This window comes from Eulemur rufifrons, chromosome 7 (genome assembly GCF_041146395.1).
Source record: "Eulemur rufifrons isolate Redbay chromosome 7, OSU_ERuf_1, whole genome shotgun sequence".
NCBI classification, from domain to species: Eukaryota; Metazoa; Chordata; class Mammalia; order Primates; family Lemuridae; genus Eulemur; species Eulemur rufifrons.
Genome location: NC_090989.1, coordinates 164,297,938 through 164,315,269, shown reverse-complemented (window position 1 = coordinate 164,315,269; position 17,332 = coordinate 164,297,938). Strand labels below are relative to the sequence as shown.

The 17,332-nt window shown below is 35.2% G+C and overlaps 1 protein-coding gene across 2 annotated transcripts in view; it reads left to right on the top strand.

The window, feature by feature from the left end:
* The window catches only part of LOC138386966 (protein CFAP20DC-like), a 260,752-nt gene that overhangs the window by 177,354 nt on the left and 66,066 nt on the right, over positions 1-17,332 (top strand). For both annotated transcript variants that reach the window (XM_069473759.1, XM_069473758.1), the window contains one exon: positions 1,816-2,193. In XM_069473759.1, the coding sequence (XP_069329860.1) occupies positions 1,816-2,193 (378 nt within the window). The remainder of the gene's footprint in view (positions 1-1,815; positions 2,194-17,332) is intronic.

Sequence of the window (17,332 nt, the reverse complement as noted above, 5' to 3'; positions counted from 1 at the left end):
TATTTCTTAGGAGAGGTTTTCAGACCCAAATGTACCTTTCTTGAGTGCACCATAGTCTACTAATCCCAACTACTTCCCACAAAAAGAAAAAATTATAACACGAGAGGGTTAAGGATCTCACACTCCATGTGAGAGATTTCCAGAATTACTAAGTGTGACACACTCTGCCTTTGACATACAGATTTGAGCTCTCAAATCAGGCCAGCTTCTCCATCATCACTGCCATTGCCTTAGCGTAGGCACCTCAACATTTCTAATAACAATACAGTAGTCTACTGATCGGCCTCCATTTCTGCTGTCTCCACAAACCACTGCAAACACTCCACAAATGATACTCACAAACTCATACCCATGCCCTCTATTTTGTGTCGATGTGGCATTCCCCTGCTTCATATCACACATTGGCTCCTTGTTGCCTTCCGTATACAGTCCCTGGATGGCAGAGATTATGTTCTGGTCTACCATTTATATTCCCAGCATCTGCAGCACCTAGTGCAATACTTGGTCCATGATGAGGAAGAAAGGAAGAGAGCTAGAGCAATGGTAGATAATATAGATCCCTTCTAATGAAAAGCTTTCATAAATCTACCCCTTATCTCATGCCCAACCTAGAGCAAGCCCTCTTACCTTTAAACATACTTTACTTTTTTTGAAAGGGAAATTTCACCTTAGACCAGTTTTTTTATGTTGAGTGTGTATGGTGGCCAAACATTGAAAAAGAAATTGAACAATCCAGTTAGTCACCCAAATATTTTGTTTAAAAATGATGAACTTTGGAAATAACTGGATATTTGGTTTTGTGTGGCTATAAATGGAAGTGTGGAGCAATAGCTTTCTGAAATTGAATGTTAAGACATACGTTATCAGATACCAAATAATGTCTTTAAAATATACTCTGCTTTTATTTTTTTCTCTAACACTAATTTATTAATTACATATTTAAATGAGTGAGTCAAATTGGAAAAAATCTACCAGGACAGGTACATGCAATGACCACAGAGTTATTTCTTTAAATGTACTATTTTATAACAGAATGGCACCACATTTCTTGTTTTCATTATTTACTTTTATGGCCATTGATTTTATATATGTAATTCTTCCTTCTCAGATTTTAAGAATTTAAACTTTTGCTTTCCTATGGATAATCACAGAACTATACACCTGTAAAATTTTAGCCTTCACTTTTCAGATTTCCAAGCAATTATATTTAATGAGGTTCACATTTTGTGAAAAAAATACACTTTCTATAATTGAAATTTTCATGTAAGAAAAATACTTTATAAAACATGTTCCATTATCTATTGCTCTTGGATAATAAAACTGACCAATAATAGGCAAAAATGCTTTGCTAGACCCACTTTATAATATTTACAGTACCATTTCTCTGCTTATATTGAGTAACTACCATCAGTTCTAGTTATTTCTCTTCCTATGGAGTTAGCTTTTCAGGAACTCAATGTACATAATTCTTAGATGTTTTAGATAACTTTCTGTGGTTCCTCTTTGTTTAGACATTCTTTGGAATGAATATTAGTAACTATTTCTTAAATGTTCTCTTGTTATTTGTGAGTAAAACAAAATGCCTTATGCAGACCAGATACCATATAGCAGGGCATTTTGGCAAATTACTTATATCTATTTGCATTGGTATTTTTAGTTGCTCACATTTTTCTTTGCAGATTAATGTAAATGTATATATATGTATACACTTTTGTTTTATTCATAGAATAATGAACTTATTAAGAACTTGTGCTCAGTAACTTACTCGCCACAAATTTCTGCTCAAAATGATTTTCACTTTGTTCTCCAATGTAGGGTAACCACAGTTTCCAGGGTTCTCCAAGCCCAACAACTAGTCCTTTAGGGTTAACTCAGCTAACATTAGAGAGCATGCCGGGGAAGTCAGCAAGGCGGACAAGTAAAGGATGTCTAAAAACTGCCTACATGGAAGCAGAAGCAGCAGAAAGCCAGAATTCCTTGGCGAAGCAAATAGATAGAAATGACTTTCAAACGAGTTTGTTGCCTACACCGTGCCTTTCTCCCCCTGGAAGAAGGTGTGGATCCTCTCAGAAAACTCCAGACCCTCTTATCAAAACAAAGGTCCTACCAGCTCATCAAGTGCCAGCTTCACAAAACAAAACCTCCCTAAAAGAAATCTCAGGGGAAAAGTTGAGACCGATCTCTGAAGTATCTGTAAGTGGTTTCACTGTGGTTTACATATGTGGGCAATACATCCTGCTGTGTTCTATTCTGTTCCACTTTGCACACATTTTTAGCAGTATCTGTTTTCATCATTTGGGTAATCAACAATATATTTTCTTTCCTATTCTGGTGTATTTTAGTTTGATAACAGCAGCTGGTGAAGAGTATACAGCACATCCCAAGATAATAGAATACCTCATGTTTTTAATGAGAAAGATAATTATGTAATTTTCATCATAATAGTTATTTTTTATTTCCTAGTTACATCCCATAATTTAGTTATCACTGCCTGCAAATTATGTGTGAGATCTTATTTTTGAGCCAAAAACTTGCCAGTAAAATTGACAGATTTTCAATAACAATCTACATTAGGAGCCATAAAAATATCATTATTCTATTCACTTTCTGGTCTCTCTGCAGCAGTTCCCCAAATAATAAATGATATGAGTGAAGGTTAACAGTAAAGCAATGTCATCAAATAAATCCCTAGGCTAGTTTGGTGGTTGTATTTATGTCCATCAGATTGATTTTTTCTTTCCTGCATTAGTACTTTTCTTCCTTAAATTCCCCCATAAGCTACACTTAGAAACTAGAGAAGAAATGAGGCTATGCAGAACAAGTGACACTTATATGCCATATTTTTGAACATTAAATATTTTGTCTATGTATCATGTCCTAAGTATTCGCTATATGTTACAGTGTTAAAGCTTGGTTCAATTATGTTCTAAGCAAGTTAGAGTGGATTAATTGTTACCTAGCCCAGGTAATAGACATATACACCATTATCATTGGCAAAATAGAAGTAGCTACTACTTCTTGAACATTTACCATGTGTCAGTCACCAAGCCCTTTTACATCAAGCATTTCATTTAATCCTCACGATGATCCTGAAAGATAAGGACTATCATCATCCCCATTTTTCAAATGAGGAAGCTGAGGTTTAGAATGGTTATGCAGTTCAAGTGAGTGCAACAGCTCATTGGTTAAGGAGGTACAACTTGAACTTAGATTGACTCTAGAATACTTATCCAACATGCTATCCTGCATAAACATGTGTTAAGTCTTATAAAAGTGATAGCCTCTATTCAAGAAACATCCAAAGATAAAACTGAAATGTGTGTTCTTTTTATATCACACATATATGTGCATATGTGTGAATACACAATAAAATAGTAAATCACTTAGTGAAAATGGATTTGCTTTGTGGTGATTTAGGATAAAAGTTTCAGTAGTTTTCTTTGCATGTTTTTCATTTTTTTTAATACTTTTAAAACAAGAAAATGTTCTTGTTCTACCTAATTGTGATTTTTTTTTCCCTTGGGTTGTGGTAATGAATTGGAATGTAGCTGATCAGCTAGCCCTATAGATTTATAAAACAGAACCATAACAAGTCTTTGAGAAGCATTCCACTCAGTTTTCACCCTAATTTCTTGGCCACCACCTTCTATTAGATAGGGTCTATCATCTTATATGTCCATAAAATTGTTTATTTTCAATCTTTTTGTTTTTCTGTAGAAATAAAAGCAGTGCACAAAGATAAGCTTGGAAACTTCAGGCATAAACGAACTTGAAGTACATGGCCACTCAACAAAATATACTGCCTTAAAAAAATAGTGCTCTCTAATAATACCAGGATATCATAAAAGGAACAAAGAAACCAAAGTTTGAAGGGAGAGCAGGAGACTTGCTCTCATCCATTCTCTTCATTTAAGAGGCTTTTAGTATAAGGCAGTTCCCAGAAACCATTTGGATTATTTCAGGAGACCCTTTCTAGCTGCTCACTCACAGGTACAAAGCAAAAACCTGACATGCCTCTTCTTCCTCACAGGAACCCTACGAGAAATTACTGCTACATTATACAGCTAGGGAGACTGCTCAGAGCAATCACTTCAAAGGAATGAAGAAGGGGAAGGAGCCTTATTTTTAGTGAGGGGATGAAGGCACAAAGGCTTTGCCTCCTATTCATGCAGTGAAGTTTGACTCCAGTATCAAAACTCAAACCGATAGAATGTTGTATCTCTAACAGCCCACATGATCTTTACCATCTGTGGCTCACATTTGTGAATGTGATCATCTTAGTTTAAAAGGATATAAAAATCCTGAAGGTATATGGCAATCTGCCTCATTTTAAAGTAAATTTACAATGGAAATGGAGTTTTTCTTCAGAGACACCTTTAAAAAGGAAGTTCATGGTCATAGTGAAAGGGTTGCAGTAACTGGCATTTTCTCCACTTGGTATTTGCAACTAAGAGTCTATGAAAATGAATTTCCTAAAAGAGTGCTGTGTGCTTACTAACTCACAAATAGATTTTTCCCCAGATCCCAGAGACCCCCTGGGGTGACTTTTCTTAATACCTACTTTATTGAGATTGAATTCACACAACATAGAATTCATCCTTTTAAAATGTACAATTCAGTGGTTTCTGTTTATTCACAGAGTTGTACACCCATCACTGCTATGTAATTTTAGATCATTTTCATCTCCCCAAAAGAAGCCCCATAACCCAGTAGCAGTCACTCTCCATTCCCTTCCTCCCAGACTCCTGGCAACCACTAATCTACTTTCTGTCTCTATGGATTTGCCTATTCTGGGCATTTCATATAAATGGAATCATACAATATGTGGTCTTTTTTGCCTGACCTCTTTCATTCAGCATAATGTTTTCAAGGTTCATCCATATTGTAGCACTTCATTCCTTTTTATATCTGAATCTATTATATGGATATGCCATATTTGTTTATTCATTTATCAGTTGATGAACATGTGAGTGGTTTCTACTTTTTGACTGTTATAAATGATGCACCTATCAACATTTGTGTGCAAGTTTTTGTGTGGGCATATGTTTTTGATACTTTTGAGTATATATAACTAGGAGTAGAATTGCTGGGTTATATGGAACTCTATGTTGAACTTTTAAGAAAATGACAAACTGTTTTCCAAAGTGGCTGCACCATTGTACATTCCCATGAGCAATGCATGAGGGTTCCAGTTTCTCCATATCCTAGTCAACACTTCTTAACTGTCTTTTGTGTTTAAGCCATTCTAGTGGGTATGAAGTAGTATCTCACTGTCATTCTGATATGCATTTCTCTAATGAGTAATGATTTGCAGCATCTTTTCATGTGCCTATTATCCATTTGCATATCTCTTTGGAGAAATACCTATTGAAATCCTTTGCCTATTTTTTAATTGAGGTATCTTTTTATTGGTCAGTTGTAAGAGTTATTAGTATTTATTTTGGATGAAAGTCCATCAGATATATGATTTACAGATATTTTGTCCCATTCTATAGGTTGTCTTTTCATTTCCTTATAGTGTCCTTTGACTTTAAACCCAAAAGTTTTTAATTTTGATGAAATACACTTTATCTATTGATGTTTTTTCTTCTGTTGCTTATGCTTTTGGTACTATATCTAAGAAACAATTGCCTAATCCAAGGCTACAAAAATTTACTACTGTGTTTTCTTCTAAGAATTTTATGGTTTTGGCTTTTAAATTTAGTTCTATGATTATTTTTGAGCTAATTTTTTTGTATATGATACGAGGTAGGGGTCAGCCTACATTTCTTTGTATGGATATCCAATTGTCCCAGCACTATTGTTTGAAAAGACTATTCTTTGCCCATTGACCTGACCAGATATGTAAGAATTTTTTTCTGGTGTCTCAGTTCTAATTCCACTGATCTATATATCCGTCCCTATGCCAGTACCACACTGTCTTGATTACTATAGCTCTGTAGGAAGCTTTGAAATCAGGAAGTAGGAATCCTTCAAATTGTTCTTTCTTTTCCTCATTTTTATTTGGGGGGAAATAGTTTTTGTTATGCTGAGTTCCTTGTATTTTCACATGAATTTGAGGATCAGCTTCTCAATTTCTGCAAAAAAAAAAAAAAAAAGCACTTGGAATTTTGGTAGGAATTACCTTGAATCTCTAGAAGATCAATTTAGGGAATATTGTCATCTTAATATTAAACCTTCCAACCCGTAGTATGGCTTTTTCATTTTTTCAAAGACTTCTTTAACTTCTTTTGGTATGGCTTTATAATTGTTAGAATACAAATCTTGTGCTTCTTTTGTTAAGTTTATTTCTAAGCATTTTATTCTTTTTGATGCTATTGTGAATGGAATTGTTTTCTTTTTTTTTTTTCCAGATTTCAAATCTTTATTGAACCCGGAAAGCAATAAAATCTAATCCCAAAAAGAGAAAGGGATATAGAAAGACCCATTAATAATGAAAAACATATTTGTTCTTATAGTGCAGGGATATAGAGAAAAAGAGAGAAAGGGATATAGAAAGACCCATTAATAATGAAAAACATATTTGTTCTTATAGTGCTCTTTCCAAAATGTGGATACACATTGTAGAGAAGGAGTCAGAACATGGGAAAGAGAAAACTGGACTTAGTGTCCGAAATAAAAAAATTTGTGAAGGCAACATCACCTTTTATGGAATTGTTTTCTTAATTTCATTTTGATTTGTTCACTACTAGTGTATAAAAATAAATTGGGTTTTGTATATTGATTTTTTATCTTGTAACCCTGGTGAACTTGCTTTTACTTCTAGCAGATTTTTTTTTTATTTCTTATGATATTTCTATATGCAAGATCATATCATTGCAAATATAGTTTACTTCTTCTTTTCCAATCTGGATGCCTTTTATTTCTTTTTTCTTGCCTAATTACCTCCAAAAATATTAATAGATTTAGTTTGAGCAGAAATTTTCCTTTAAGGTAACTAAGATTTAATACTTTGATTGTGGTGGCGACAAGTATTGAACTCTAGCACAGACATGATGAGTTCAGTCAAACCTAGAACGATACTATTAGTATGGCCCCTAGGAAATGTACTTGATGCATGAAGAAAATCTTGATAATTATTCTGGAACTAAGGTCCTTCTAATATTAATATGAATGCAGGTGTGAAATTACCTTTGCTGGCTAGCATTGTGGTTCATATATTTAGAGCACTGACATGTCGGGGATTTCTGTCACCTAAGCTGTGTCTCTGAGATAAAGGCCCTCCAGGTGATGCAATATGGCTATTTTGGCTCTACTTCAGGATAACTAAGAGCATCTCCTTTTCTATTGAGCACCTACCAGGCATTGTCCAAGGGGCTAAACATACAACACTGACTAAGACAGATAAGGCCTCTCTCCTCAGGGGCTTATGCCTCTGTTCAGAGATAGACAATAAACAAACTAGTGCATAAAATAATTATAAACTATGAATAAGGGCTGTGAAAGACCACAAGAGGAAAGTAGCCATCAACTTAGCCATCAAGGTACTGCAATCAGGAATTGTAAAGTGGACATCCCATTGAAAATCTATGCTCTCACAAAGTGCCAATGTGAAGCAACTTCATGGCTAAGGAAAATGAAAGGCTCTTACAAGAGGAGGTAGAGGATAACTGTCCTAATCCCCTGATATGGAAAAGTACTAGTAATTCTTAAGAAATGTGTACTGAAATTGATTTGCTAACTGCTTGATAAACTTCTTCCTTGCAATATGTTTTGTTCATATTTTAATAGAGTTCTCTATTATTAGGTTCAAATATTTTTAATTAAGAAAGAAGTACTGCCCTCTGGTAATGTTGCAACCATGTAGATAGCTGGTAATTAAACTTTTTTGCACGTATAACTACATTCAGACAATTTTGGATGAATCATTTTAAACCTGCAAATGTCATTATGTGCTTCCTTAAACAAACTAACAAACAAAAAAGACTTATGTAACAGGCTTTGTAGATCCAGAAAAAGTTTAGCTTATTGAAAAATGGTTAGTTTTATAAGAAATACAAAATATGCCACCAGTTACAAATTCAGGTAGTCTCTTTAGGGAAAAAAAAAGACATGATTTTTTATAGGAAAAAAAATTATAAAATGAATCATCTAACTTTTAACTTTAATCTTCATATCTCCATTTTTGAAAATCAAAACTGAATTATGGAAGACACTTTTGAAGATATTTTAGGCCATGGCATAATGTGAGCAAATTTTGTTCTTTAATTGTCAAGCCATTTCCTTTGAATAATGTAAAAGGATTAGTTTCATTGCCTCCTTGATATATTTGAGCCCAGTATTGGAGCAGGGAATATCTGTTATCATACTTTATAAAGTACTAAAAGTCTGTGCAATTTGTGCTCTACAAACTTGGAGGAAAATGAATTGGTAAATTATTTTAGAATTTTTGAAGCATTGTTCCATTATATAAAGTTCTGCATTTTCTAGGGTATATAATACTCTTTGTTCAAAGGGAAGCCATCTGTCTCTTTTTAATTTGCCATTCAAGTATGCCATTTGCAGCTGTTTTTCCAACAATACCCCATTGTTTGAAGAATTCATAAATGTCTTTCTGACCTCTCACTTCTTTCAGCTACAACAATGTTGCATTGTTTCAAAACACCTGTTTCAGGGTCAGGTTGCCCTGTGTATTGGATGCATATGTTCATTGCCCTGGCCCAACTGTGCAGGTTCACTTAGAGGTGACTCTCCCTCCTTTGGCAGTTTTCACCACATGCGCCCACTAGCCCCATGCTGCCCTGGGCCACCTAATAAACAGCCTTCCCCAAACAGGACCCTCTGTCAAGTCTATCTACATTTTCATTCTTCAAAACTGAAAAGTCAAGAGCAGTGGACATCATGGCTCAGAGCACCAGCTAGAGTCAGACAGACCTGGATTTGAGTCCTGACTTTCTTCTTTCTTATTTATATGATTTTGGACACATTTCTTAACCTCTTTGAGCCTTGGTTACCTCATCTATAAACTTGAGGTCAATAATACCTATTCCATGGGGTTGTTCTGAATATTAAATGAGATAGTGCATGTAGAATAACTAGCCCATAATCCAAAGGATACTTATTCTACCTATTGCTAACTGGTTAGTTAGAAATGTAAACGGGTGTGCCTGGCATTCTAAAGTAAAGGAAACCTTTTCAAATTCATATTAGTAAAATTGCAGAAATTAATTAAAGATACTATTCAATAAGTGGTGGCTATGTTGTTATGTGCTTCTTGCTCTCTATTTATAGTTAAATCAAGTGCTAACACAGAGTGAATTACTGTATCCCTTCTGCCACTTAACATACTGATATTTTCTTAGAGATATTCTGAAGAAAGAAAAATATTTATAAGCAGGAAGCGATGTCTCTCTGGTGTTTTCCCAGAGACCACCCTCTGTGTGCCTGTCTTGCTCACAGAGACAAATTGTAGATGTGTAGCTCCATGGTTGATGGACTGAATTGAATTTGGGCAGAACTAGTAGCATTTTATAAACCATAGTGCTATCCATGGTGAGAATATTTCATTTACTAAATTGGACACTCCTACTAGTTAATAATAGCTTTTAGAAAACAGTCTGATATTTGATGCTTTGTCAAAACTACACTCTTATCTCTGAAAAGGCAAGGTCATTATCTCAGTTTTATGTGTCAATGTACTGATGAGGATATTACTGAAACTACAGAATTTGATGATTAAATAACATTTGCGCTGCCAGTAAAAGTATGTGAATTAGGCATAGAAATTTCCCAGGTGGAACTTGCTCCTGGGCCTCTGCCTTCTTTTTAAATATTTTTCAGTCTGAATTCTTACTGTTGTTACAGAGGGGTTTGTTTTTTGTTTTTTCACTGTCTTTGTATCTAGTGTTTAATTTAGTGATTCACAAAGGCAAAATGGTCTGGAGTAGAAGTATTTTAAAATAATTAAAATGGAATTATGGTCCGAAATTTGGGTGATGATATGGAATGGCTGAAGTCATTAGGACATTTTGATATCTCCATTTCTGAGCAGCTTGATATGTAAATAATGTTCCGATTACTCTATGAAGAAGAGTAATTTCGAGTTCTCAAAAGTTCAGGAAATTGTAGGTAGAAAGACTTGATAAAAATTGAGGGGCTGTCATAGGTGTGAGTCAATGAAAATATGTTGGCTGTTTAGCCAAACACACTATAACATTTCACGGTCAGTTCTTCAATATTCTAATGCCAAGGTGGGCATGCTACTCATCAAATGTTTATTTAAGGAATTTATTTTCTCTGTTGTCTTGGTTTTCAATTTTAAATAGGAGCAAGTCATATTTGTCATTTTCCTACTTTTTGGAAGAGGGACTAGGCTGACAGTATTTCATAAACACACTGAGATCGAAAGTCTTTGACTAAGAACCTCTTATCTGACTTTTATGGTTTGAGGTGTCTCCCAGACGCCAGGCCTTTTACAAGGTGCTCCATACTTTATCTCCAGTCTCCACCTCCCCCCTCACAAGAGGCCTTATTCCTGTTTGACAGACAAGGAAACGGAGAAGCTTTACCTTACTCAGATCTAGTTAGTGACGAAGCAGAGTATCAAAGCCAGGAGTTTGGGCCAGAAACACAAGTGCACCTTCCACTACATTGGGATGCCACCTCCAGTTAGAGCCCACGGAAAAAATTCCATGATCACTTGGCAACTTAAGCTTCAAAATATCATAATGTGCAAAAGGACACACATGTGTTGGGATATCTGTCATTATTGTATTACAACCAAATTGTTTTACATTTTAAAACAGTTCAAACTTGCTTAAAGTTATCATCTTCCCACTCTAGAAGCATCAACAGAGGTGAGTAGGCTTACCTCTGCTATATTTATTTCTATAAACAGTCTCAGTAATTATTTTCCTCCTAGTTCTTTAAATAATATTTTACACTACCATTTACTGAATGGCTACTATACTTGTCCCACATATAAGACTACAGTTGCCTTGTGGATGGCATATCCTTGAATATAATATGAAGCCTGTTCAATTGGTTTTACTAGATTCCTTCTAGTGTGTAATTGTTAAACTTGAGAAGTACCTTGAAATCAAAAGATACATGCTGGAAAATTAAAAATTATTTTTCAACTCACATTAAGATTAGTAAGAAGAGTTTAACTATATTTGTCAGAGGACTATATATTCCAAAATTTATGGAAGTATACTTCTATTTAGGTCATGGATTAAAAGGCTATTCTATACAAATATAGTACATCAGTATAAACATCTTTCTAAAAATACTTTCATGCTTCCTCCAAAAAAGAGAGACACATGTATGAGATGGGAAGTTATCTATCTATTTACAAGGAATTTTGCCACTAGTGGGTTTAATTACCCAAAAATTCTCTACCTGAGTTATTCTTAAGGGATCAGTCCATGTAGAAAATGAAGTATGGATTGAGTAAGAGTTGTGAAATGTCTCCAGGTCACATGCTGAAATGTTTGTGACAGACATTTCAAAGGCAGCACTGAGTCTGGTTCTGCCTAGATCTATGTGACTGCCATTGACATAAAACATGATCTGGATTCTGACCAGTTGGTTCTTTCAAATGCCCTAACTCCAGATTTACGCTATGTAAGTTGACAGCATCCCTTAAATTTAGCAAAGTTTTTCAAGTTGTACTGTGGCTTGGTCTTTAAGTTTTAATGTACCCCTTTGCATGGTGAAGACACATGCTGAAAGCTACCATAAACCGTGAATGAGCTGTGTGCACCAGTATGTGTTACTTACAGCTCATGTTTGTGGCTATTGTCTTCTCTTCATTCTTATTGTTAGTGGACCTGCATCCCAGTGAATCAGAACAAACTCTTGTGGGTGATATGTAGCTCAGGAATTTGAAACAAGTTTTCAGGAATGCTAGATGGTAAAGAGATGCCCTGGAACACTAATTTACCATCAGCTATTATTTAAAATGTCAGTGTGGAGATTAAACACTGTCTGTAAATAGCAATAGAGAAAAAGATTAATCCTCAAATGAAAATGGCAATTAAAGTTTAAAATTAGCTTGGGAAAGTGGTCTTTTAGTACTTTTATTGCTGTAATGTTGGGGTCCAAGAAATTTTTCAAAACTTTCTAACTATAGCTGCAAAACTCTTAATAATAAATATTAATATAAATTTGAAAACTGCCAGTAATACTGACTCCCCAGCTACGTTTACAAAATGCTTTTTTTTTCCCACTAAGACTATCCAGAGTGAGTTGCCCATGATTAACAAGTAATCACTTCCTAGGAAATTTTTTCAAGCCCTAGACTTCTTTGTTATTTTTTATCACGGAGAAGTATGCATATCATAAGCGTACACTCTGATGAATTTTCACAAACTGAACACACTCATATAGCCATCATATGGATCAAGAAAAGAACAATACCAGTACCCCATAAGCCCCATTGTGCTCCCTCCCTGTCACTCGTCCTTTCTGTCACTATCTCCTCACAACTAACTATCCCCAAGATCTGTTTTACCAGTATATATACTCCTTTGTGTCTGACTTCTTTCAGCATTTTGTTCATGAGATTCAGTAGATTAGTCATTTCACTGTTGCATAGTGTTCCACTGTGTGAATATAAGACCATTTATTTACTCATTCTGCTGTTGATGGGCATTTGGGTAGTTTCCATTTGGGAGCTATTAAGGATATATCTTTCAGAAGAATATTTTAGACTGTTAATGACTTAGACAGGTGTCTTAGTTTGTTTTCTGTTGCTTATAACAGAATACCTGAAACTGGGTAATTAATTTGTAAAGAAATGGAATTTTTTTTACAGTTAAGGAGGCTGAGAAGTTTAAGGTCACATCTGGTGAGGAGCCTTCTTGCAGGTGGGGACTCTCTGCAGAGTCCTGAGGTGTCACAGGGCATCACATGGTGAGGGGGCTGAGCGTGCAAGCTTCAGATCTTACTTCCTCTTCTTGTAAAGCCACCAGTCCTATTCCCATGACAACCCATTAATCCATTAACCCATTATTCCATTAGTCCATACATGGATGAATCTATTTCATGAGGGCAGAGCCCTCATGACCCAATCACCTCTTAAAGGCCCCACCTCTCAATACAGCCACAATGGGGTTAAGATTCAACATGAGTTTTGGAGGCGATGATAGACATTTAAACCATAGCAGTAGGGAAGAGGAAGCCACTACATTTTATAGTGTTTAGATGAAATCAAAGCTATTTTTATCCTTATTGCTTTGGAATGGTATTACTGATTTCCTTTCTAAAATAATAATGTATAAATATTAGTTTCTAGTCTATTTAATGATTTTTGATGAATGTAAGCTCTATACTTCTAGCTTTCCCCTTGTTTTCCTGACTGAGTGCTGCCATATTCCCTTATTCTCCTTTAAGGCCCAGCTTAGAGACCATCTTCTCTATGAAGTCTCAACTGATCCTGAGGTGACCTCTCTCTTTTCTGAAATGCCAGTCCATTTTGTATATCTCCCTTCTCTCAGGTTGCCTTTTACATTATATTCTAACAGCCACTATTCCCTTTGTAGTAGTACTTTTTTTAAAAAGTTACATTTGGTATAATTTAAAAGAATACAGAGACAGGGATTATTTGATAGACCTTATATTAAATTTTTTTGCAGCATGATGTCTCCTATGCCATGGATGTCAGTCACTGTCACAATGCAAACCCGATTCTGAAAGAGAGTATCACAGGTTTTATAGGCTCCAGAACAAGAGTACCATTTCATTTTTCTCCCAATTCCATTCTCCTCCCATCCATAAAGAACAGAATGAGATTCTTGGTCTGATCCTGTGGCCATGTCTCATTTTTCTCCATACCACCACTATAAATTTAGCCTTGTGTCACTCACAGTTCAATGGAAATGGTTTTTATCTGAGGCTCACAAAAGTCAATAGGCAAATATTTGATTGGCTAAGCTATTCTGTACTAAATTCTTGACAATAGAGATTGGGCAAAGGGCAGCAAGTGGAAAGGTTTGCTTTTGTTTGTTGTGTTTTATCTTTTTTCTGGAGTTATCAGTTTTCCTTTTAATCAGTATTAAGGCTCTGTATGATTATTAATACTATACCTCAACAAATTCTACCTTATTTTAGAGTCATTTCTCTATAGCTCTCAATTGCACTGCTGGATATAAGGCCTATGAAAGCAGGGGCCATATCTTAATTGTCTTTGTAACTTCTCTGGCTTAGGTTCCCAATGATGTGTAGAGAAAAATAGATGAAAATGAACAACATGAATGGCTTAGTGAGCAAAGGACTTGCCTGAGAGTACGAACACAGCTGAATTGTAGATCCTTCAGCCCATTGCCTCATTCCTAAAACAAATCTGATTGATAATGTTTCCCCTCTTTCCTACAAGGATATTTTGAAATGAAATTGAGTTATACATAATATTTTGAGTCTTTCAGAGATAGAATTACCTAAGGCACTTTGCCTCTCAGCAGTTGCGTAATTTAGTTAGATGACATCTTGTACTGGAGTCCACTTTAATGTGAAGACTTTATTGCAAGCCTTCTTTTTAAAAAAAAAATTATTAATAAATGATTTAGCCTTTCTGGTGATTTTGAAATGGTTTAAGAGCTTGCAAATCAAAATGTTTCCGAGGACTAAGTTAATTACCTGTCTCTGTCACCAGTTGCTCTATTCATTACCCTGAAGAAAGTTGCTTTCTTCTCTCTGCTCACTTTTGGCTACCCCTTCCAGGATGTTGCCAGAGTACATTTTATTGTCATATCAAATAAAATCATGGCAATATAGAGTTCTAAGCATACTTAGCACCAACAGTGCCTGGCACATAATAGGGTCTCAGTAAGTATCTGTGGAATATATTCATGAATCAATCCATCTATTTCCACCGCAGCAGATTGCTGCAATATCCCAGCCTCTGCTTCAATACTGCCTTCCAGTGGTGGAGTCTCTCCAAAGGCTGCTTACTCTATTTGTCAACAAATTTAATTACTATCAAAAGCCACTTTAGACTTCTATGAGGCTTTCTATAATTCTGCTGGGCAGTTGGTCCTATCTGTCAAGCATCTTAAGTCATATTTCTGTTGTAGTATTGAGCACAGTACATTATAATTCCTGTTATTTCATGCCTCTTATGTCTCCCTTTCTAGATTGTGAGCTCCATGATGACAGAGGAGTGTCTTGTTTTCTTTGTACTCCTAGCTCCTTTGTGCTCTATGTGTTCTCACATAGTACAGAAGGGACGAAAGACTGGAAGGAGGGGGACAAAGAGAATGAGAGGAAAAAAATAGTAAAAACATGTCATGTATGTATTGATTGCCAACTCAGTGTTCTCTTAAGAGTGATGTGCTCACCCCAGAAAGCATGTACGAAAACAAACCATTCAGATTCAGGAAAACAATTTCCATTTATTTTTTTCATCTCAAACATTTTCATTTCTATTTTTTATGTATGTTTTGTACTCTACATGCTATTTTAGTATGTTTTATACATGTGCTTAATTTATAAACCTATTTTAAAAGGTATATATTCAAGCATCTTATGTTAAAAATACAAATCATAAGTTTGGAGACCCATAGTATAGCTGTTTGTCAGGTACTATGCTAAGCATTTGATATGATAGTAATTCGTATCCCCTGAGATGTATACTATGGTCCCCATTTTATAGATGAAGAAACTGCAGCACAGAGAGGGTAGGCGATCTTCCCATCATATACAGCTAAACAGTGGGACTAAGGCCCACACTCAGTTTTGTGTGGCTTAACGTCTGCTACATGCTCTCTTATTCCTCTGTCCTAGCACCCAGGGTTGTTCTTCAGGCACAGTACAGCCTTGTGGAATAAATAAATTGAATGGATGAATAAATCATACTAAGTACATATGAAAGCTTTGTTCTTAAGAAAAATTGGGAAAATGAAAATAAAATGGCATTTTTAATTGTAAAAGCCTGTATTGGCAATGACAAGCCAAATAACACAGCAGTGTGGCACATTAGACTATTTAGTTCCATTTCTTTACAGAAAACTAAAGTAAAAGACAGCAAGTCACTTGTTCACTGTTATATCTGAAGCCAAGAGACTAATATCCTCATTTTCACATCTGATTACCTAACCATCATCATGACTTAATTTCAGAACATTTTCATTACCCTAAAAAGAAAGCACATACCCATTAGCAGTCACTTCCCATTTCCCTCTCCCCCAGCTCCTGGCATCCACCAATTTACTTTCTGTCTCTATGTATTTGCTTTTCCTGGACATTTCATATAAATGAAATCACATAATATGTGGCCTTTTGTGTCTGACTTCTTTTAGTTAGCATAATGTTTTAAAGGTTCATGTAAGTTGTAGCAGGCAGGCATTAGTCCTTTAATACCCTTTATGGCTGAATTATGTGGGTAAACAAAAATCCATTCATCAATTGACAGACATTTGGTTGTTTTCACTTTTTGGCTATTATGAATAATACTGGTATGAACATTAATGTACAAGTTCTTATTTCAACATGTATTTTGAATACTCTTGGTATGTGCCTAAGAGTGAATTGCTGGGTCATGTGATAACTCTATGTTTAACATTTTGAGGAACTGCCAAACTGTTTTCCAAAACAGCTGTGCAATTTTACATTCTCACTAGCAATGTGTGACAATTTCAATGTCTCCACATCCTTGCCAACACTTGTTGTTGTCTGTCTTTTTTATTATAGCCACCCCAGTGGCTGAGAAGGATGTGGTTTTGATTTGTATTTCTCTAATGACAAAGATATGGAGCATCTTTTTATGTGTTATTATCCCCTCAGGTACTTCTTTTGAATTTAAGTTATTTCCATTTTCTTTTTTATTTTAGCATTTTTCAGTGGAATATAAATTTTGTTGTTCTTCTTGTGAAATATTTTTTGCCCTAAGAACTCTCCAAGCATATCAAATGCTCATGAAATCTCCTTTGTTAAAGGTTGCCTGGCCTCTCATGGTGTCAAGCTGCTGGCACTGTGAACCCTCAGGATTTAACTGAGTTTCCACTGCCAACTTTCTAGAAAATCTCCACATCATATTATTAGATAACAAGCTTTTATAAACTCCAAATTACAATGGTGATGATAATGTTTTATTAAAAAGCATTAAATTAATTTTTTAAAAGAATTTTTTGCAAAATTACATTTTCTTAACTTTTTACATCCCTATGAAGTAGAAAAGAACCAAAAGAAGGCACTAGCTGTTTCAAAGGGTCCTCTAAGAAACTGTGTGTAGGGATATGAATATCTAAAAATTCTAGTGTGTCTTAGAAAAAATATTTTTGAGTACAACCAGTGTCTCCAGATGTCCAAGAAAATTACCAAGTTGTTTTTACGTTATATGCCAGTCCTGGATGTAAATTGCATTGCTCATATGTGATGCTAATGTTTTAGCAAT